We start from the raw sequence: 23,497 nt of genomic DNA, 5'->3' as shown, positions 1-23,497 counted from the left end.
TTGAGAGAGGGACAGGACATGATGTGGGTGTCATGGACACGTGTTAAATGTAGGAGAAGCAATGGCATGAGATCTTGGAGGGTTTGTGTCTGTGTCTGTATGAGAGTGGGTACGTACGGGATATGTATTCCATTCATTCAATCCACTTTTGTTTTGTTCCTTTCCTACTTTGATGTGTAGCGAAACAAAGAAAGAAAGATAGAGTCTTTTTTTAAGACACGTCACTCATATGATCCGTAGTTTGTATTGGATTTTTGAATTTATGAATTTTTCCGTTCTATTTTAGAATTTAGCTATATGTATGTCTCTCAATCTTTTTCAGAGACGGGAGAGGAAAAAGAAAATAATTTGTAACGCACGATTTCATTGTTGTATATAAAAGTGCTTGGTGTTAACAACATAGAGATGTTAGAGAGACCAACGATGGACAGAGACTCGATCAAAAGGAGATAGAAGGAAGGGGCCTACCCGACCCGACGACGCGCTTTCGTATAAGATGATATTCAGATTACCTTCTTCTTTCTTCTTGTTGCTTCCATGATTTTGCCAGGTCACGCCACCCCACCCATGTGATACTCATACATGACAAATCCCGATGATGCTGGTGGTCTTGGACTCCTAATATAATACTATTACTTGTATATTCCCTAATACATAATTATTACTTGTATAATCATAATCATAATCATAATCATAATCAAATTTGCACTTGTTAGTTTAGACTAGGCCTCCGCGGTCCACCAACTTAAGATAGGCCAATGCATTACTGAATCATTACATTATCATCTTTCCAAACTATACAATGACTCTAATTTTGCTCACTACTCTAAAAAGATTTGAGTTCAATTTGTGCCGAGTGCATTTATATAGAATATCGTTTATTTTTTAAAAAAGTAATATTAAATATACAGTTGCGAGAAGGTTGAAAAAGAGCATGATTTGTAAAGTTGGTGGGCAGTTGGGGGTTTTACAAAACTACCAAAATTACATACAAACCCCCTTCCCTTCCCTTTCTCCTTCTTTCCTTTGTTTCCTTTCGTCTTCGTCGTCTTCTTCGTCTTCTTCCTCTCTTTTTCTCTCTCTCCTTAAAAGGCCCCTTTCTCTCTCTTTCTCTCTCTTTCTCTCTCTCTCTCAATTCCATTTTCTGCAGCTTCGTGCAAGAAAGAAACACAGACGATTCACCCAAATTTAAATACAAAGACTTTACTTATTTGGAAATTGTAGGTTAACGCCTTTCAGGTTTTTTTTATTTTATTTGTTTACGTGTTTTGCGAAATCAAACCAAAATCCCCATAATCATATTTGTTCTCTATATACCCAAAAAGAAGAGGAAAGGAAGAGAAGGAAGCAGGGAGACTAGTCATAAATGGATGGCCTTTGTCTGAAAACAACTGCGCCAGGGATACACGGCATATCTTCCACCATCTCAGCGGCTGCAGCCCTCGATATCCGTACGAGTCCATCTCCATCTCAGGTGAGCGCCATTGGCCGCTCCTCTGCATCTGGGATTGACAAGTCCACAGCAGCTTTGGTTCAGAAAAGGACGACGCCGTTTTCCAGATTCTCGTTAAAGCACCCTCTGAAATTCTTATGGCCTGGAGCAGCAAGAGGAGGTGGACCTGCCTACAATGGGATGGCTCTCGACGAAGCCGTCCCCTTACCCTCTAAGGAGGAAGAGGAGGCGGAGGAGGAGCGCCAGAGTGCGACCAGGGCGTCGGCCGGTCAAAGTGGGAACTGGGTTTTGAAGATTTTGCACGTGAGGTCTCTCTCTCTACCCAGGAGAGAGGAACAGCAGGGGGACAAGGGTGGCGGCGTTGCAGAGCTGCCAAGGGAAGATGGAAAAACCGTGGTGGATGATGATGACAGAAATGGGAAGGCCAACTCGGAGGAAGACGATGTCGAAAATGATTGCTGTAGTGTTTCAGAGGAGGCCGAGTTTGATAAAGATACGTTTAGTCGGTTGCTTAGGAAGGTTTCGTTGGCGGAGGCGAGGTTGTATGCTCAAATGTCGTACTTGGGGAACTTAGCTTATTCCATTCGTAAAATCCAGGTACGCACACATCATTCATCATTCCTATTCCCAATATGCGTGGGAAAATTATGTTTTGCTTTCCCATGAGAATCCAGCAATTTTGGCCTTTTGAGATTTGAAAATCTGTTCTTGTTGTTTGTGTTTTTGTATTCGTTTGAGGTGTTTCTGAGGTAGCGAATTCTGCATTTGATAGGAATGTGATTCAATAGATATTAGTTGCCTACCTCGGTTAGGAACTTTTCTGTACTAAGGTCAAGTTTATACATCAACCTTCTTTTCATCAAGGCATGGTGCATTGATGCTTAATCGTGTAATTAAAATGGCATCACTCAAGTCTCATGTTCGTTCTGTTGTTTATGGTTCCGGGCAGTTTGCATTATTTACTCGTTTGATGACGCTACTGGATCCTTAATCACCTGAGGGTCATGAATCATGATATGATATGTATTGGATGCTATAATTACATCTTACTCTATATTAGGGAATCACTTTGGACTCTCGTATTTTCTTGGGTTGATAAACCATCTAATGTATCTCATTTCCGTCAACCAATCCAATTCCTATATACAGGCTACATGCATAAGAACTTACTTGATTTATTTCAAATTCAGACAGGAAATCTCCTAAGAAGTTATGGTTTGCGTTTTGTTACTTCGTCAGTAGAGAAGAAGGACTTGGCTGCTAAAACTGAGGAGGACCAGGTGTCAGCTGAAATTCAAGAAACTGAAAAAAACCTTAAGGAAGACAGGGAAGAAGATGGGGAAATAAAGGAGCAAAAGAACAATGGATATCAAATAAGTCCAGTTGCTGCTTATCAAATTGCTGCTTCTGCAGCTTCTTATCTGCGTTCTCAAACAAGGAGCATACTTCCATTCAAATCCTCAGAGACTGAGGCAGATAAAGATCTCACTGAAGAAGGCAGTGAAAGAAGCGAAGCTGTTAATAGGATGAACTCAGAAGTGGCTTCTTTAGTGGCAACCACCGACTCAGTTACAGCCGTGGTTGCTGCAAAGGAAGAAGTAAAGCAGGCTGTTGCAGATGACTTAAATTCAACACTTTCATCACCTTGTGAATGGTTCGTATGCGATGATGATCAAAGCGGCACCAGATTCTTTGTCATTCAGGTAAGAAAACCAATCAAAAGGCCCTCTCTTATGCACTGTGCAATATTTATGCATCCCTCAAGGGCCGAGCATGTTGGGGCATTTCGAATAATTTTCTTTCTATTAACAGTTAAAAAGGGGGAACATATTGTGGTTTTATACATCTGTTTCAGGGAACTTTCCCCAGTTTTATGATTTACTTATCAGCTCATTTTGTTTTCTTAATATTTGGTATCTTCTTTCCTATATTTGACTTCCAATCTATATGATTTGCAGGGGTCTGACTCCCTAGCATCCTGGCAAGCAAATCTACTTTTTGAGCCCATTCAGTTTGAGGTTAATCCCTTTCCATAATTTCTTTAGTTTTCCTAGTAATAGTATTGACCTTGTTTGTATGAGAAGTAATTACTTATTGAATAATCTTCTTTTTCCTAGGGACTGGATGTGCTTGTGCATAGAGGCATATACGAGGCTGCGAAAGGGATTTACAAACAGATGCTGCCTGAAGTCCATGCCCACCTCAAATCTTGCGGTGACCGTGCAACCTTTCGTTTTACTGGGCATTCTTTAGGGGGAAGCTTGGCACTACTAATAAATCTCATGTTGCTTATACGGTTAGAAGTGCCAGTTTCTTCACTGCTTCCTGTTATTACTTTTGGTGCACCATCCATTATGTGTGGAGGTGACCAATTGCTTCGCAAGCTTGGATTACCACGAAATCATGTTCAGTCTATTACGTTGCACAGAGACATTGTACCCCGTGCCTTCTCTTGCAATTACCCAAATCATGTGGCAGAGCTTCTCAAGGCTTTGAATGGGAACTTTCGGAATCATCCCTGTCTCAATAACCAGGTAAGACTGGTACTGTCTTAGAAAGATCGTAATAGGAGAACAGAAGAACATTGGATTTATCCGTTTCATTGTTCCCCTGATTTTGATATCTGTATCTGATCTGTTTTGTCTTTCCTCAAAACAGAAGCTACTGTATTCTCCAATGGGGGAGCTCCTGATTCTTCAACCAGATGAGAAATTCTCCCCAAATCATCATCTTCTTCCATCAGGCAGCGGTCTATATCTTCTAAGCTGTCCGCTGTCTGATGGCAGTGATGCAGAGCGGCAGCTCCTCGCTGCACAGTTGGTATTCCTAAACTCACCACACCCACTCGAGATCCTAAGCGATCGGTCTGCATATGGTTCAGAAGGAACCATTCAAAGAGATCATGATGTGAATTCTTACTTAAAATCTGTTCGTGGGGTAATTCGGCAAGAGCTTAACCAGATTAGGAAGTCTAGGAGACAGCAGCGCCGCAAGGTGTGGTGGCCCTTGATAGCACCCCGGAGCATGCATGCAGGAGGTGTGAGTGTGGGAAGGACAATTGCCTCAATCAACCTGGGAAAAGAGCAATTAAACTTTTCTGGCGTATTACAGACGGGGAGAGAGTCGTTGAAACGGTTCAGTAGACTTGTTGCATCACGGCACATGCATTTGTTTGTGGTGCTTTTGGTACCAGCGCGATTGTTAGTCTTGGGGGCATACAGCATCATCGGTTTCCGGTGACTAACCGGCATGAGGTAGGCGGGCGATTCATGTTACATGCTTGTGGACGGGAATATTACTTGTGCACATGGGTGGTGGTTGTGGTTGTGGTTGGGTGGCAGAACGATAGATGATTCTTTATTCAATTTGTTTGCTTATTCGTAATAGTAAGCAAAATCCGGTCCAGGGTGACCAGGGTGGGTGAGGGTGTTTTTTGTTTCATTCACATTTCTCAAGAGAGATGATAAACGTGAAGCTGGATGGATACTCTTGTTGTTGTGTAAAACAAGATAATATAAATTAGCAATGGATACACATACAAAGAAAATTTTACTGGCAAGAGGCAGAGGCAGAGGCAGAGGCAGAGGGATTAAGTAACGTTTAAATTTTCTGAGCGTGCAACCGTAAAGTAGCATGAGTAATAGGGTTTAACTTGGCATAGACATGATCATCACATTCAACTTAGGCCACCAAATTTAGTTTTATGACAGCATGACAAAACTGATTAAATCAATTTATGATGTTTTAGGAGGAAATTTGCAAAACTGGCCGAAACTCGCGAGTTATAGATCACAATTCACGTGAAACTTGACTCTTGGCAAGATAGTTTGAATGCGCATTAACGAAATATTACAAAGCCATTTTTATTCGTCACTAAAAGATGCTATTGGTGGCAAGAACAAATTTTCGATAGCCATATAATGTCTTTGAATGAGTGGAACGGACTCAACAATTGCCTACCAAAACAAGAAGCAAGTACATATCATCTTGAATAGAAACTCACTTCTCCGATGGTCAACGGCACAACAGCACAATGCTTCCAACATTACATTCCTCGTACATATAGAACTTTTGAGTCAATTCAATTCATTCAGAGTCATAAGTGTGTTGTTTTTTGAAACCGAGAACGAGAAGAAAGCCCCCATAGAAAAGGGGAAGTTGGGGTTTTATTTTCTTAGAGATCAAGCTTACCAGCCAAGTACCACGAGTGCATAGCAAGGCAGCCAAATGCGAAGATGTTGGCAAGAGACGATAGTCCGTGAATCATACCAAACTTCTTATTCATGGCTGCCAGTTTTGGGTTTACCTTTGCAACTTGCACATTCTTTGACCATCCAACTTCTTCCCCAATGTTCTGCTCCCTCTCCACCTTATGCCTTTGCTTCATCATCTGCACCCGTCAGCCACCACAACCACAATTACATTTGAGTTACGCAGCACCATGATAGACAGTGATGACATGCGCATGTTATGGGCCAAATAAACGAAATTCGCTGTGAGTGATAGCTACTTAACCAAATAAACACACAGACGGAGTTGGGATACATTTTATCTACCTAATCCGCAGACAGACAGACACACAGACAGTATTGCAAGTCAGTAAACAAGCACTAAACTGTATTTCCAAGTTATGAAATGAAATGTACAGCAATTAGCAACTAGCAATTACCTCGATGGTCATGGGAGTGAAGACGAAGAGATTGGTGAGATTGAAAGCAAAGGAAGAGAGCAAAAAGCCGAGCTGGTACTTGTCGGCAACAGAGGAAGAGCTCCACGGATGTAAATACCCAAACGACCCAGCTGATACTGCAAGGCATATCCCCACCATCGTGAAGTACGCCGGAAACATCTTGCTCTGAAGATTCCCGAACTGATGCCGCGGAAGATTCCTATTTTCCAATTCATCAATCAATCAACCAATCAACCAATTTTTGTTATTCTTCTCCGTTGAGCAAAATACAAAATTACCGACAAAAATGGAAATTCAAGATAAGATAAAAAATGAATACTTGAACATGATGATGCCGCCTATGAAGGTGACCCAGAGAGCGGCGCCGAAAACGGTGGAGAAACAGAGCAGATGTGCCAGCTTTAGGTAGGTGGAGAGGGTGGGCGATTTCAGCCCGTCCGATTTCGACCCAAAGGTCTCCGGGGAGAATATCACTCCGATGGCCAAGAAAGCCACGGCTGCCAGAAATCGAGTCAACCAAGCCATCGCAATTCGCAAGCGATTGAAGAAATGAAGCTTGAAGCTTGAAGCTTTACCTACTTTCTTTCTCTCACTATTTTGTTTTCCTCTGGAGACTGGAAATGGCGAACGGTAGTTGCTTTGCTTCTTTCTAGTTTTATTCCTGACCGTTGGATTCACCAATCTGATCTGATCGAAAAGTTGGTGATTCACCTAAAGCTAAGCATTTAGCCAGAGGCCCATTTTCTATGTGTTAACGACTCTAGTCTCTGGGAGGTTTGGAACTTCTCCAGCAACAATATGTAAATTTGTTAATTTATAGCTAAAGACTAGTGTATAAAAGTATTACAAGCTAATTGGAAGCCTACTTTACAAATACAATATTTGAATTATAACAAGCGTGTCATTTCTCTTTTCTTTTTGTTAAATCTAGCGAGTAATTGTTTATTTCGCTTATTTACCGAGCCATACAGTGAGTAGATTTGCTGTTTTTTGTTTTTCGCTACATTTTTTGTTTTTTTTTAGTGCAATGATATAACTAAGAGAAGAGAGGGTTGACTAAACCACATAATGGACAACCTAATTTGGTATCGAATTTGCCACTCACGAAATTCAAACCTAAAACTCTCACCTACAAATAAGGAGGAATGCTAACAGACCGTAATACTGGGTGACACTACATTTCTCGTTACACTAGTAAAAAAATTTCTTCTAACCAGTCGGCTGGAGACACTCTTAGAGCAACTTCACCGTTGCAAAGGCCCCCTAGGGCAAGTCACTATTGAATAGCCTTCAATGAACAATAAATGTCTTAATGAACAGTAACTATCTTTTGCATCTCCATCCCTACACTGAATAGTCATGACAATAGGTAATAAAATATTAGTATTTTTTATTTTATAAAATAATTACTTGTGGAATTTATTTTACTTTGACCGGTTCCCTCACCTAGCCCTCTCTCTCTCTCTCTCTCTCTCTTTACCGACTCAACCATTTCCCCTCATTTTTGAAACCTCTATCTCTCTTTAATCTCTCGACCCTCTCATTCTCTTTCTACAACTCCGAGAGCTCTCATCCTTCCTCTTCTTCGAAACCAAAGTAAATCAAACTAACAAACTCTGAAATCTCAATCCCCTGGATGAAAGGAACTCGGATATATCCTTGCATGCATCATCAGAGCACCATTTGGGTGATCCACCATTGAAGCCAAGAGCTTCAAGCTTCCATTGCTCAAACCCAGGTGAGGTTATTGCCCTACTTCAATTGCTTGAGTTATTCACTGGTTTTTTATGTGTTTCGAGTTGAAACCCTTGGGTTTAGTCTCTGCCATTTGTATGTGAGTGTATCATCAACCTCGACGATGAACTTCGGCGAGAGCCTTTGAGTTTGAAACCTGCCGGGTTTTACATTTTTTAAAATTTTTTTATTAATATTTTAAATTTTTATTAATTTTATATTATGATTGACGTGATCCTGATGTCAGCCTGGCGTCACCTGGTTCTCTCCAACACAATCGCCCGCATGGGCTGGACATGATTGCTGAGACTATTGCCCCTTGTTCTGGAGCCGGTCCATCGGGCTACTCCACACGGTGGAGTTGCTCTTGCGGGCGACGCGCGTTCAAGATATGTGGTGCCACTGTTCCACGTGGCGCACTCGCACCATTTAGACCTCCCGCCACTGCACCCAAAATCAAAAAATGAAACAAAATTCCCTCCCTTTTACCAATTATAAAAAATAATAATTATTAATAATTGTCATTTTTTCCCCCAAACAGTGAGTCGGCCTCTCAGTCTTCCTCCACAAGTTTTAGGCATTCAGCAACCGGATGAGATGAGATTGCAGAAGGCGCGGAGGCGGAGCACTATCTGTTAGTTTTACAACCTCACCCCTTGAATCGCACCTTCTTCCTTTTTCTCTTTAGCTTTTATTTCTGGATGAATCTTGTGTTGGGTTTAGGTATTTAACTGCTGAGAGAGGACCAGAGAGAGCGAGAGAGTTGAAAGGATTCAAATTTCAATGACGGAGGGAAGTTCACCGGCCAAGACGTTTGTAGGCGTCCGTTTCCTTCTTTTGGGATTCGATCCCTTTGACGAGCACCAGGTCCTCCTTCCTCCCTTCCCTTTGTCTCTTCAGTCTTGGGAATTACAAATATCTGAAATTTCCATGTGTATGATACTATGATGTGGTAGCCTTGCTTAGTTTTGTGTTAATTGATGAATCGCGCAGGTTCGATCTAAGCTTGTAGATTGCGGCGGAGAGGATGTTGCCCACTATTCCCCCAATTGCACCCACGTCATTGTGGATAAAATTGTGTATGTAAGTCGCTTTTTTCTTCTAATTGCTTCTCCAAGGTTCAATTTTGACGCTTCAATAAGTTCATGCTATGTCTTGTTTTCTGTGATTATCGTAGAATTATTGAAATAGAATGGTGTATTATTTGCAATTTTGTACATTGTGTAGGATGATCCCGTATGTGTTGCTGCTCGAAATGACGCCAAGACTCTTGTCACCGCTTTATGGGTTCATCATAGTTTTGACGTCGGACTCCCCATTGATCCCACTTCGGTGAGTTTTTTTCCCCTCTCTCAATCTTACTTGTCTTATCATTTTCCAGTTTTGATCCTTTCTTTTGTTTTGGGATCTGGCTTCTTAAACGTGTCCTCATTCCCAGTGAAGTTTGCCATTTATTCATTTAATTAATACATGATAAACGAACCACGTTTATTGAAATGCAAACTCTAGCTGCCATAGTTTAAAGCACCTATGAGACTGTAAATACTGTTCCTTATTAATAGTAGCCTTTTGCACAGATTATATACAGACCTCTTAGAGATTTGAATGGTATTCCGGGTGCCAAGAGACTAATTGTATGCTTGACTGGATATCAACGACAAGATAGAGATGACATTATGGTACGCATTTCTACTTTTTTGCAATGCTTCAGATATAGGCCCTACTGGAGACTGGAGATTTGTTTCATGAGTGCCTGTTTCATGATTTGTTTCTTTTTTCTTTATCAGACAATGGTTGGGTTAATGGGTGCTCGGTTTTCTAAGCCCTTGGTGGCAAACAAAGTCACTCATCTCGTATGCTACAAATTTGAGGGTACACATTTTATCTATTCTCTGTTATGCATTCTTCTTTAACTCTGTACTTTTATAATGAAAGTTATGATACATATGGTTTTTATATCATTAGGGGAGAAGTACGAACTTGCCAAGAAAATCCCAAAGATGAAGCTTGTCAACCATCGTTGGTTGGAAGATTGGTAAGTTCATGTTTTGTTCACTCTCTTATGTTTTAAAAATTCTGATATCATTTGGCATCTATTCAGATTGTTTCAACCAAAGAAAAGAGATTTTCCACCACTATGAATTGTTTATTTGTTTCCATCTAAGCTCCTTTTTACATGCTTCAGCTTAAGGGATTGGCAACTTCTTCCAGAAGATAATTACAACATTAGGTGAGTTGGTTGTGTGTGAATTTTTGAACAATTTTTTCTCCTTAGACCTGCACATTTATATGCTGATCTCTCACATTCTCAACAGTGGCTATGAACTGGAGATGATGGAGGCTGAGGCTAGAGATTCAGAAGATGAGGCTGAAAACACATTTGGGAAGCAATCTGGGGTGAGAAGCATGTATAAGAGTCCTCACAATATAAAATCTGGCTCACCAGCAACGTCTAGATTTCCTATATCAGGAGAGGTGCCTAAGGTTCCCTTGATTTTTGATAATGCCATCGGCAACTTATCAATTCCTCGGAATGAGAATAAATTGGATCAAACCTCAAGCTTTTCTAATTCTTATGTTTCCAAGGGATTAAGCTGTCAGGATGCATGCGAGTTGAGGGATGCTAGTGGCTGTGACCTAAATGATCAACATCACCTAACCCCTGACCCTAAGGTGAGAGATGATTTCATATCTAATTGTGGTTCTGCTGGAAGGGCTTCGCACTCTGCTGGGAAATTAAGCTACTCAAGGCAAACCTTATGGATGCCAACAGTTCCACTATACACGGGCGATAAATCAAGCGGTGGTAGTGTGTCTTCTAAAGTACCTATTTGCAAATCAAGTGCCACTTTGAAAGATCAAGCAAATGACAAATTTGACCCCAATTGTGTTGAAGTCCCTTTAAAAGGAATTCATTTACAGAATGGAGAAGAGTCAAGTGGTATATTGCCTCGGAAAAGGGTGATGGATCTCTCTTATGCTAGCTCCAAATCACAGAAGACGAGTCCAGGTGCAAAATCAGGCAGTATGCATAGTCCTTCACCAAGTAATAAATCTCCAAAAGTAAAGCCTACATCTTTGATTGATGGTTCATGCAGTACTAGCCATTATATTGTCACAAATGATGACCACTCTCTGGATAAGACTGGCAATTTGAATGCTGCAGGAAACTCAATGGCTGGTGTTTCACCAGCCAAATTATCTAATTTAATTCAGAAGCCATTGGCATGTGATCTCCCCTTCTCTGCTACTGTGATCTCAAACATGGGGAAAGATGAAAATGCAAACATGAAATCACCTCGAACCACTCTTCGAAGATCAAGAAAGTCTAGCTTATCCAACAAGCGTGGTATTGTAGATGGTGCTGAGGAAAAGCCTACAGCTGCAGTCAGCAAAGCAGTGGAACTGCAAGATCAGCCACAAGATGTTGAGGGTTCATCTGCAAGTAACAAAAAGTCAATGAATAACAGTTCCAACGACCCTGCTGATCTGAACATGCTTAAAGAGGGAAATAATGACTTGGTAACAAAACATCTTAAGCAGAAGGTGAAGTCCAAGAAGACTCTGGGTTCTAGGCCTAGGTTAGTTTCTGCTAACCAAAAGGGGTCTGTGCACTTATATAAAGATGCCTCCTTAAATGATACGGCAGTTCTTTATAATGCAGGGGATCATCAGAAATCCCCTAATCCCACAAAGCTTGATGTGCCTTGTCCAGATGTTAATGTTGAGGCCCCAAACGAGGTGGAGGGAAAAGATGTTGACATGTCTGCAGATGTTGCTGAGAAAAACATTGAATCTGTGGATGATGAAACTCAGGCTCCAGAGGAAGAAAGTGAACATAAATTAGAGAATGTAGTTCACGAAGCTAAGGGTATAGTGGTCCAAGCAACAAGTAAATGTGTTGAGAAGTCAGAACAGGAGCAGCACCTACAGGATCATTCTGATGCCTGTACTCCCCGTGATGCAATGGCCTCATTGGGTACAGAAGGAAACGAACGAGAAAAGTCAGTTTCTGACAACATTTCTCTGCTGGTTGAGCCAGCCGCAGACGGAGACGCTGTCGAGGGAAAGAAGAACCAAGGGAAAAAGCATGCTTTGGGTAAAACCAAGCTGAAAACTGTTCATCCTGTCACGGATGTTATGAAACCTAAAAAAGTAGCATCTGAGGAAAATACTCGGAATGATAACACTAGGGTGACAGAGAAGAAAAAAGAAAAAAGACTTGCAGGTCTAGTGGGCAAATCTAAGTGCCACGGTGCGCCCCAAAATAAGTTAGAGAACTCTGCCAAAATGAAGGAGAACAAGCCAATTGTTGGTGGAGATCAAACTGTAAGCAAGGCCGAACAGCAGGCAGAAAAATCAACAGCTAAATCTGGTATAACTCCGTTGAAGATAATTCAAACATCTGCGGAGAGAAGTGACAATCCTTCAATACCCGAAGGGAAGGCTTCAAGCAAAGTTAAAATTGAACCTGTTAGGTTCATTCTGAGTGGGCACCGATTTCAAAGAAAGGAGTTTCAAAAAGTTATCAAGCGTTTGAAAGGAAGATGTTGCCGGGACTCTCATCACTGGTCTTACCAGGCAACGCACTTCATCTCTCCAGATCGAGTTGGCAGGACAGAGAAATTTTTCGCAGCTGCAGCGTCTGGAAGGTATGTATGTTATCCCCTTAGTGTGCCTTTCTCCTAGGATGTTTGGGATTAGCTAATTGAAATTTCCAGTGCAAATGGATGCTTTAATGTATTCTACGTTGAGTGCAGGTGGATTCTTAAGAGTGATTATCTGGAAGCTAGTGATAAGGAAGGAAGGTTTTTGGAAGAAGAACCTTATGAATGGTACAAGAATGGTCTTAGCGAAGATGGTACAATCAATTTGGAGGCCCCAAGGAAGTGGCGGCTCTTGAGAGAGAGAACAGGCCATGGTGCTTTCCATGGAATGCGCGTTATCATATATGGCGAATGTATTGCACCACCTTTGGTATGTTATATTTTCCAAGTTTAATTTCACTGTTTTTACATTGTTCTGATCCAAATTGTGCCTTATCTTTTACTGAAGAACATTAGATATCTTTCCCAAATAGTCAAATTCCTTTTTCATACTGATGGGGGGCGTTATTCCTCGGAATCGATTGAAGGCTAACTGGAGAGTTAACCAGAATGTGCCCTCGTTGTCTTCGAACAGGATACTCTGAAGCGTGTCATGAAGGCTGGTGACGGAACAATATTTGCGACTTCTCCTCCTTATACCCGCTTCCTTAAGTCGGGGATTGACTATGCCATTGTCAGCCCAGGCATGCCGCGTGCCGATATGTGGGTACAAGAGTTGTTGAAGCATGAGATACCCTGCGTAGTGGCCGATTACTTGGTTGAGTACGTGTGCAAACCTGGGTACCCGCTCGACAGACACGTGTTATACAACACCAATGCGTGGGCGGAAAAGTCTTTTGAGAGAGTGCAGAGTAGAGCGGAAGAGGTGGTGGAGGAAGCGTTTACAGGTGGGGATGGTGATGATGCTAGTTGTGGTGGTGGTAGTGACATACCTTGCGTGGTGTGTGGTTCTGGGGAGAGAGGGGAGGTGATGCTGATATGCGGCAACGAAAGTGGGAGCGTTGGGTGTGGAATTGGTACTCATATCGAGTGCTGCAATCCACCGCTTGAAAGTGTTCCGAAGGATGACTGGTTTTGTCCAAACTGTAGTTGGAGCAAAAACAGCACCAAGTCGTCCAAGAAAAGGAAAAAGGGTAGGAGCAGCAAATGAATTTTTTTTTTTTTTTTTTTTTTTTGCTCGTTTGTTTGTTTGACCAATCTTGGAGGGAGCTATTTTTATTCTGACTTATGTTTTTTTTTTTTTTTTTTCTTTCTTTGTATAATTGATTTTTGTAGATGAAGTTGTGGAGTTAGTAGTAGAACTAGAAACTTATTCTAATGAATGATTCATGATTAGGCGTAGCTAGCGTAGATACCTTGCATGCATTATGGCTAATTGCTGTTCGCGCAAATTCTCGTGTGCGGACCATAAAATGTGCGCCAATGATACCGACGTTTTTAATCCGTTGGATTTAATCTGGACAACTCACAACAATGAGGCAAATCGAGGTCATTGGTAGAATCGGGTCGTATATGACCCGTTAATTAGTGGGCAAATTTTGAATAATTCTATAATATAGTCTCTTGGTGATGGATGTACAGATCAAAAGAGAGAAAAGGAAGAACAAGGCCTTGAAGTGTCCAAGAACTTGATGGTGAAATCTAAAAGGAGAAAAAAGTCACTTTAAAAGAGAAAGTATTCGCCTAATATGTTCGGGATGTAGAGGGGAACGCTAGTTAAATGTGGAATTACGTAGCTAGTATCCGAAAAGTTGCAAAATGAGGTATTAGGAGAGTCTAAGGGTTTTGCCTCACATCAAAAGGAATCTTGGTGGTGGAAGGAGGAGGTACAAGAAAAGATTAAGGCTAAGAAGGAATGTTGTAAAGCCTTATACAAGGATATAACCGATGAAAACTATAAGAGGTACAAGTTAGCAAAGAAGGAAGCAAAAAACGCTGTGAGAGAAGCAAAGCTAGCTGCTTTGGACGACATGTATAAGTTGTTAGATAGCAAAGAAGGAGAATTGGATATCTATAAACTAGCTAGAGTAAGGGAAAGGAAGACAAGAGACTTGAACCAAGTAAGGTATATCAAGGATGAGGATGGAAAAATGTTCTAACTACGAAGAACGTGGTTATAAACAGATGCAGAGCTTATTTTCATATTTTTCAATGAAGGACACGACATGAGTACTTTTTTGGGTGGTGAGTAATTGAAAGAGTGTAGAAATTACTTGTTTACCATTGAATCAGGAAAGAGGAAGTGGTTGTAGCTTTGAAAAAGATGAAGCAAAGAAATGCAATAAGTCCCGATGATATACCGATTGAAGTGTGGAAAGTATTGGGAGAGATGGGTATAACATGGCTCACAAACCTTTTAAATAAGATTTTGAAAATGAAGAAAATGCCCAATCAGTTGCGAGAAAACATTTAGCACTTCAACAAGAATAAGGGCAATATACAAAATTGCATGAACTATAAGGGTGTTAAGTTAACGAGCCATACGATAAAGCTCTGGAGATTGAGGCATGAGACATGGGCCTTAGAGAATCAATTCGGTTTCATGTTAGGGCGCTCGATAATGGAGGCAATCTATCTTTTACGAAGATCTATGGAACAATATAGAGATATGAAAAAGGATTTACACATGGTCTTTATATATTTGGAAAAAGAGTATGACAGAGTTCGAAGATGAATTCTTTGGAGGATTCTAGAGAACAATTGAGTACGAGTAGTATCTATCCAAGCAATAAGGGATATGTATGATAGAGAAAGAACTGCAATAAGAACTCATACAGGACAAACTGAAAGCTTTCCTATAACCATAGGGTTATACAAAGGCTCACTTTAAGTCTTTACCTTTCCTTTTGTTGGAAATGAACGAGTTAACATGACATATTCAAGATGACATCCCTTGGTGTACATTTACTTCACCTTAATTTGGCGGGAAGTGTTGGAAGCTAAAGGTCTTTGTCTAAGTAGGTCAAAGACAAAGTATATGGATTGCAAATTTAGTGGAAATAAGGGTCCAAATGAGATAGGGGTGGAGATTAGAGGTCAGGAAGTACCAAAGAGTGAATGTTTTCGTTATCTTGGATCTATCTTGCAAAATAACGGATAATTAGGTGGAGATCTCAATCATATAATACAAGCTAGATGGATGAAGTAGAAGAGTGCATCAGATGTGCTGTACTATTGTCGTGTGCTACTAAAGCTAAAAGGAAATTTTATGGGTTGCCAATAAGGCTAGTGATGCTTTATGGCACGAAATGTTGGGCAAAAAGCAACACATGAGAAATGTGAGCGTAGCAGAGATGAGAATGCTTTGTTGAATGTGTGGGCAGACACAAAAGGATATAATTAAGAACAAGGACATTTGAGGTAAAGTAAGAGTAACTGCAATTGAAGATAAGATAGAGAAAATCGGTTAAGATGGTCTGGGCACATAAACCGAGACTTACAAATGCTCTGGTTAGAAGATGCACTATGAACTGGAGACTCAGGGCAAAAGGGGTAGAGAAGACCTAAGAAGAATTTGAAAAAAACTATAAGAAAATATATTGAGTACTTAGAGCTAACTAAAGACTTGGCACAAAACTGAGCAATGACGTTGTAGGATTCATATGCCGACTCCACTAGTTAGATAAAGCTTGATTGTTGTTTTTTTAATATAAAAAGTGAAATTTCACTGGATAATGTTCGATTGTTGTTTAATATAAAGTGAGAATTAACCATAAGCCCTGTCACTTGCATACACTTTATATTGAGTATTGATGATGGGCCGTTGGGTTTTGTTGTATTGATGATGGGCTGTTGGGTTTTGTTGTTGGTCCGTTTCAATTACGAAGTTAGAAACTGAAACTGGGGTGTGGAGGGCAGGCAAATATATCATCGGATATATTATTTCATTTCATTTCATGGTTGTCCTTTTATTTTAAACGGAGCGAGCATTTGAAATGAACCCAGTCCAAAGCAAAATAGTGCTTGAATCAAGGAATTGTTTTTTATTTATTAAGATTATAAATATAGTGCTGAATTAAGGAATTGTTTTTTATTTATTAAGATTATAAATATAGTGCTGAATCAAGGAATAGTAAGATTTTTCATGAAGTCTCTGTCACTTCATGTTTTTTGCGCAAGGTTTTATAAAATAAATATTGAGGAGACTCTCTTAAAGTATGACTCTTTATGGACTCTCTGTCACTTTACAGTTTAACGTCAATTCCCGTGTCAATGTTATAAAACATTGTGTCAAAAATATGAGATGACAAATAGTCCATGCAAAGTTCCACTTTTGAGAGAGTTTGCTTCGCATTTCTCATTTTATAAGGTTGAATGGAGAGTATAACTTTGAGAAAATCTCCTTAACATTTCTCTATGGGTAACGCTATCCAAACATCCATTTTTACTTTTTACACACTTTCTCAATTTCTGGCTATTCGAATGAATTAAAGAAGATCAATGACTCAAAATTAACAAAAAATATATAAAAAATAAAAATGAATGTGTGAATAACATTATCCTTCTCTATATACATGCATAGATCTCGATGGATTACAATGTGAAAGGAATGTTGTGCTTGAAGTTGCATATTATTAGTTTATTAGTGTTTTCGTGCTTTGACAAGGGGAAGACCTACAGAGCCTACACTAGTGTACAAGCTCCCCAAAACACACCAAACCCTAAACCCCAATTAAATAAATTAACTAACCCCCATCATCATAATCATGTTCATATTCATATTGTATTGTCTTTGTTTGGATTGGATCGGTTGAGCTGATCAGACTTGAGAATTGAGAGAGAGATGAGATGAAACGAGTAACGAGGGAGGGAAGGCTCGGGCAGCACGTGAAAATATGATATATATGATGATAAGTATTCGCACTGAGGTTCATATGGGATGGGGTGGCAGCTAGTTGCAGTGACGACATCATCATATCTGGCCACGACTTAACCCTTTTTAAATGTTAACTTACGTATGTTTCCAACATTCAAACATCACGTGTTTATTTACTTCTTCTAATTGTACAACTAGGGAGAATTTTTTTTTTAAATATCTGATATTCAAGCGAATACTTCTCGTATTAAAATTTAACACCACATGAATTCCTAAAGTCCTGAGCCCTTCTCTTCTAGTTCTAGTACGTGCTTGGTTCTAGTTTCCACCCTGATATATCCAATTTTTTTTTTTTTCCATTTCTATTTCCAAGCTCTGCTCTCTCAGTGCTCCATCCGATCGAACCTCCTCCCTCCTCAGTCCTCGATCACCTTTTTCTTATCTTCTAAGAAAGAGAGAGACTGTGGTGAATCATGCCTGGAGAGCGCACATGACATATTACATATATATGTTTGTCCTTCCCTCCTTGCCTTGTCTTCTGTATATCATATATAATAACAACTAAGATTTATAATGTACAAAGAAATACCATATTTATATATAATGGTTACCACTAGTGATTAATGGTGGATGGACCAAACTTGAAAGGATATATTAAAAACAGTATGTGTCTATATATATATATATATATATATATATATATGTATGTATGTATGTATGTATGTATGTATGTATGTTTGCGACCAAGCTGGTTAGCTAGCTGATAGGAGCATATTCATGCGACTTAAATGGCTTGTTCTCGTGCATTTACGTTATGTTTCTTTAGTTATTTTAGTACTTTAAGCTATTTTCGTGTGTTTGTAGGTCCAAAGGGCTAAAGGAGCAAAAAGATGCATTTTGGAGACTTTTGGAGCACTTTTGGGCTAATGATGGATAGCTTATGCTTGGAGCCAAAGTGTTGGACGAAATTGAAGACCTAATTGAAGACCAAAGTGTTGAAACTTTGTTCCCTTTAGTTTTAGGACATTTAAAACCATTCATATTCTCCCATAGCCGTGACTTCCCCTTCTTTCCAACATAATTCACATGCATTTCAGATTGCATTCCCATTCTTTAATTCAACCAACACAACCATGCACTCCACATGCATTTCCACCCTTACAAGACCCTAATCATTCATCCACACAATCTGCCATCATTCACACAAACACCATCATTGCCATGCATCCCATTCCATCTCCCACTTCAAATTGCATTTCATTCATTCCAACCAAGCCACATGCACTCCCTTTAAATATATTCAACCTAGCTGTCATTCCACTTCATTGCACATGCATTCCCTTCATAAATAAATCACATGCATAAATCAGCACATGCATCTCCCATTCCCATCAGATTTCCATCATATTCACATGCATTCCATCCTTTAAAACATTGCACATGCACTCCCTTTAATTAATTAAGCCACATGCACTCCCATCCATTTCATCATTGCAGCCAACACATGCTTTCACATGCATTTTCAGATTGTCCCCTTACACATGCAGCCACATATTCATTGCACATGCAATTCCAACCCACATGCATCCTTTAATCATTCAAACATGCAGCCACATTCCCTCCTAGCTGTCATGTTCCCCCCATTTCACCTATAAATAAGCATCCATTGCATTCATTCTCATTCATACACATTTCAGTCACAAACTCTTCCATTTTCAGAATGTAGACATCAAACCACCCTTGTGCCGTGCCCTCCCTTACAATCCAAACACCATCCTTCCATTTCCACCACTCCTCTTCCATTTCCACCACTCCCCAAACCATTCACACCATCAAACTATCCCTAGACCTTGTGCTACAACGAAGAGGAAGAGAAGAGTGCCTAAACGTTCATACAATTCAAGTTTGAGTTGTTGGAATGTTTAGGTGTTTCTTTGATTTCAAGGTTTAATGTCAATACTCTTTGTTTTGTACGAATGAGGAATGGAAGATAAAAGGGCCTAAACGTTCATACAATTCAAGTTTGAGTTGTTGGAATGTTTAGGTGTTTCTTTGATTCTCTTTGTTTTGTACCATGAGGAACTAAACCCCCTTGGTTAGGGGGTGATTCGAATATATGTTTATGCTTGCATTTTGATTTGAATACTTCTAATTGCGTTTCATAAGTTGTGGATTCAATTCGTTTAACTGTTTGATTGATAACTTATTTATGTATGTTTATTGAGAGTGCACACTTAATTTTCATGCATGAATATGACGCTAGAATATAAGTGAGTTTCACCTAATCGTTATGAACTTATATTCACAAGTAGTGGAGGTTGCTTATAAACAATCGCGTTAAATGAATTCTTGGCATAAGTTTCATGCAATCCATAGTAACGAATGCCTCGTCAACACTTATAATTTTCATAGAGCGTAATGATTCTTGCTTGTATCTCTTCTATGCATTCATGTTGAGGACTTGTGGGGAATGTTTTGAATTGTTGTATGCGCTAACCCATCCAATTCAATAACGTTAGGAAGATTTGAAGGTTAATTAGTGCATCACGGTTAACCCGGGGTGTTGAGTTTCATGGTTTATTGAAATGCAATTGGAAATCATTTTATTATGCAAGTATAACATGTATGGAGATGAATCCCTTAGCCATTCTGTCATCCATTCATTCCATTCCATCAAATTCGTTTTACAATCTGTTTAGTTTATTAACTTGTTTTGTTATTTCAATTTTCGTATAAATCTGAATCCCCCTTTACTTTAAATGTCCAATTTAGTTAGAAATCAATTTAGTTTGTGCTTTTAAGTGTTTTGATTCATTTTATTTCCCAATTTCGTCCAAATTCACCAAAGTGCTCAAAACTGCCCAGAAAGTGATTTTAAGGCAGTTTTGAGTGTTTTGGGTGATGTTTGAGTCTTTTGGTTTGTTTTAATGTTTTAAGTGTTTAGTTTTACATTCTTTGAGTCTAGTTTAGTGTTTTATATTGTGTTTTTACGTTTGAATCAAGCCATAATCTTAAATTCGTCCAACATTGGGTTTAAGGTCAGAAACTGCCTAGTTAGTGTTTTTAGGCAGTTTTGAGTCTTTTGAACTTGTTTTGAGTCCTTTGAGTCTTTGTGAACGTTTTTAACTTTGTTTTTACGTTTTTGAGTCAAATCCAAGTGGTTAACAATCCCTCCTAATCCCCGGTCTAGAACGATCCCTACTTATACATATACTACAATTGACAAAAAGAGGGTTTAATTTATGCGCGTATAATTCTCGCATCACTAGCCTGCGTTTAATACAATTTAACCTCCTTGCAGTTTCCAGTACTACCACCCACCCCACCAACGGGAAATTAATTCGGATGCATAGATTATTCAGGACAGGACTCAGGAGGAACAAATTAATTAAGAATAACAAATACAATTAGAGATAATTCTAGGATTGTTTTATACACACCCTACATTTTGTCGACTACACCTCACATATTTAGTAGACCTCACGTTTTTTTAGATTAAAATTTATCTTAATACACTTCACATACTTTTCAATACTACCTTTACACCCACACTCTTTGTGAAATTTAAGATTTCTTTTTTATATTCTCTATTCAATTTTTTGCGCATTTAGTTTTGTCTACTCGAGGGTTTAGTCTTCCATCAATTTTCTGCACATTTAGTTATGTTTATAGATTTTTTATTTCATTTTTTTATGAAAATATGACTTTCATTAACATGAGGAATCAACCGACAGTACAAGAGGAGAGAGTTAACTAGGCTCCTCTTCAATCCCAGATTTAAAATCATTAGCACGAACTGCATACTGAGCTAGTTCATGAGCCACAACAAGCTTTCTGTTCTACCATTGACAAAAAAACATTCGAAACTTTTCCCCAACATTTGTATATTCTCCATGATACAACCCTCTGAACCCATAAAATCCTCCATAGACGTAATATCAGCCGCCACCACTCCTTTCGCGTCAAGCTTGAGAACAATATCTCTAAGACCCAAATTAAAAGCAAACATCAAACGTTCCTTTTCTACAGACATTTCAGCGGCTTTAACTGAAAGGCACTCCTGCATTGGTTTTGATTCGAATTATCGTGAAAGTATTACTTTTTAAAGCTGAAATTTTTTTTATTTTTCATTTTTTTGTTTGTGAATGTTCTGCGGTAGGTTTTGACATACCTCCTAATGTGATCGCCCAATACATCACCATTGACTTCTTGAGAGATCCTCTTGTCCCATAATGCATGTAGTTTGGTGTCGTCGTCGATCTCAAGCTTCTTTTGGCACCCAAAGGTGGGATTTGCAATGTTAAACTTCATGTTTGCTCCGCTGCCGACAAGTGGATCAGAGAAATGCTCCGCCTGCTAAACAACTCGAATTCGACGAGTTTTTGGCAGCTTGTTTCTTGAAATTTATTGGCTCAACTAATTTGATTGTTTTACTTCAACTAATTTGGTTTTCGTGGGTTAGATAGTCATTTCATATAAAAGTATATGCCATTTAATAATAAATTTTTATGTAGGTTTATTCAACAATATGTGAGATGCTAATAAAAATACCCTAATTCTATATCATTATCATCATTCATATGGTACACATGTACTAGTATTTGAGCCTTGAGCCGTGAGATGCATGGAGAGCGAATAAAAGCCAATCAACTTTTTTTTTTTTGGGAAAATAAAAAAAAAAGCCAATCAACTTTCAACAACAAAGAACAAAACTTCCACAGCTAGCTAAAAGCCTAAAAGCCTAAAAGGAGACACTGCAAAGGTATATATGGTCAAAGAAAGACCTACTTTCACTTAATTTGTTATACTTTTTGGACAAAAACAATAGTGATTTCATTGATAGATTAACAGTCATTACTATCGTATAAAACACCGGTCTTCACGTATTATTTTTACTATACATAGCACGATCGTTTTGAACACTAAACCAAGCATACTCCTACTTATGTCATCATACATCAAAGCACAAGAAGGAGCATTAAAAAAAAAAAAAAAAAAAAAAGAAAAAAAAAAGGAGAGATAGTAATTTAGTCTTAAGAGCGCAATTACAGCCTTGCGGATTGTTGATTATTAGCAAGTGGTCTCTAACCTACTACTTTTCAACACCCAAGAACATGTTGCAATTATATTATATAGAAAGAGAGATTTGGATCCGGTTGGTAAATTTGATTAATCATAATACTGTTAATACATGCACGAAAATGATTAGATTAGTGATAATTGGAAATTCCCAATTCATCTTTTTGCTTGATGTTTCTTAAATGGTGGAGCAAATTAAGCAAATTAAGCAAAGCAAACATAATTGAAGAGTGGATTGAAAGGACGGAAGCTAAAGCGGAGTGATAGGAATAAAAGGAGCTCACTGCTCATATCATCACTTGCAACAAAAGAAAAGGAAACCGTGACTTGTGTAAATGGTCTGTTTGTTGTTTGGTGTTTCTTTAAGAATGGTATATTTACATTAAGGGATGCATGAATAACACCACATCATAGTACTAAGTGGCAATGATATGTTTGGTGTTAATCAAACGATTTTTTTTTTTTTTTCTGGTTTCGTTTAACTTTAACCGATTGCATAAGTTGCTGAATAATGTAAAAAGTCTCATATCATTCAACTTACAAAATAAATTACAATTTATATTAAATGGTTTCACTTCTAAGTGAATTGAGGTATTTTGTAATAAAATTTCGCACCTATTAGATTACACATGTAATTAAGTTAAGAATAATATTAGTATGTTTGGTTAGCAGTGAGCTAGTGGCTTGTCTTGTTGAAGTCTTAACCCTACTTATTCACTTTAGTTGGTCAATCATTATAATGGAAAACTTAACAACTCATATTATATCATCTAGCTTACTTCAGTATACTAAAAAAAGGAGAATCCAATGTAGTATAGAAAAACAAACATAAATTTTGGGGGTAGTCCATCATTCACGAGGTTTTCAATTGATCAAATTTACTTGAGTTGAATGCAGTGCATGCTTGGTAGATAATTTCATGATCCAACACCACCAGAACGTCCAGAACCCAGAAGTGAGGTGTGTGTAGGCTGGGACCAATAGAATCTTTTTCTGGCATTTGGCATCGGCATTTGCGTGGGGCCGGGGTACTAGTCCTGTCCTGGCAAACAGTCGTATCCTATCCTCTTTTCAGGCAAAGTGAAAACTGACGAGAAAGAAAAGGAAATAATGCAAAT

The 23,497-nt window shown here is 39.0% G+C and overlaps 3 protein-coding genes across 3 annotated transcripts; 2 read left to right on the top strand and 1 right to left on the bottom strand.

Moving 5' to 3' along the window:
* Nucleotides 1-936: 936 nt before the first annotated feature.
* Nucleotides 937-5,066, top strand: LOC137716625 (phospholipase A1 PLIP2, chloroplastic-like). Its single transcript, XM_068456067.1, has 5 exons — nt 937-2,050; nt 2,644-3,156; nt 3,412-3,471; nt 3,571-3,987; nt 4,112-5,066. The coding sequence occupies exons 1-5, from the start codon at nt 1,367-1,369 to the stop codon at nt 4,691-4,693; spliced, it is 2,256 nt and encodes a 751-aa protein (XP_068312168.1). The 5' UTR covers nt 937-1,366; the 3' UTR covers nt 4,694-5,066.
* A 225-nt stretch (nt 5,067-5,291) lies between these two features.
* LOC137716626 (uncharacterized) lies at nt 5,292-6,838 on the bottom strand. Its single transcript, XM_068456068.1, has 3 exons — nt 6,463-6,838; nt 6,123-6,342; nt 5,292-5,843 (listed from the first exon to the last, which is right to left on the bottom strand). Exons 1-3 carry the CDS (start codon nt 6,666-6,668, stop codon nt 5,628-5,630), a joined length of 642 nt encoding a protein of 213 aa, XP_068312169.1. The 5' UTR covers nt 6,669-6,838; the 3' UTR covers nt 5,292-5,627.
* A 1,597-nt stretch (nt 6,839-8,435) lies between these two features.
* Nucleotides 8,436-13,816, top strand: LOC137716377 (BRCT domain-containing protein At4g02110). Its single transcript, XM_068455823.1, has 10 exons — nt 8,436-8,744; nt 8,871-8,960; nt 9,105-9,209; nt 9,455-9,556; nt 9,665-9,749; nt 9,843-9,912; nt 10,063-10,107; nt 10,193-12,529; nt 12,638-12,854; nt 13,059-13,816. Exons 1-10 carry the CDS (start codon nt 8,661-8,663, stop codon nt 13,632-13,634), a joined length of 3,711 nt encoding a protein of 1,236 aa, XP_068311924.1. The 5' UTR covers nt 8,436-8,660; the 3' UTR covers nt 13,635-13,816.
* Nucleotides 13,817-23,497: the final 9,681 nt, after the last annotated feature.

This window comes from Pyrus communis, chromosome 14, assembly GCF_963583255.1.
Source record: "Pyrus communis chromosome 14, drPyrComm1.1, whole genome shotgun sequence".
NCBI classification, from domain to species: domain Eukaryota; kingdom Viridiplantae; phylum Streptophyta; class Magnoliopsida; order Rosales; family Rosaceae; genus Pyrus; species Pyrus communis.
The sequence above is the reverse complement of the archived record's forward strand: the minus strand, read 5'-3'. Positions and strand labels throughout refer to the sequence as shown.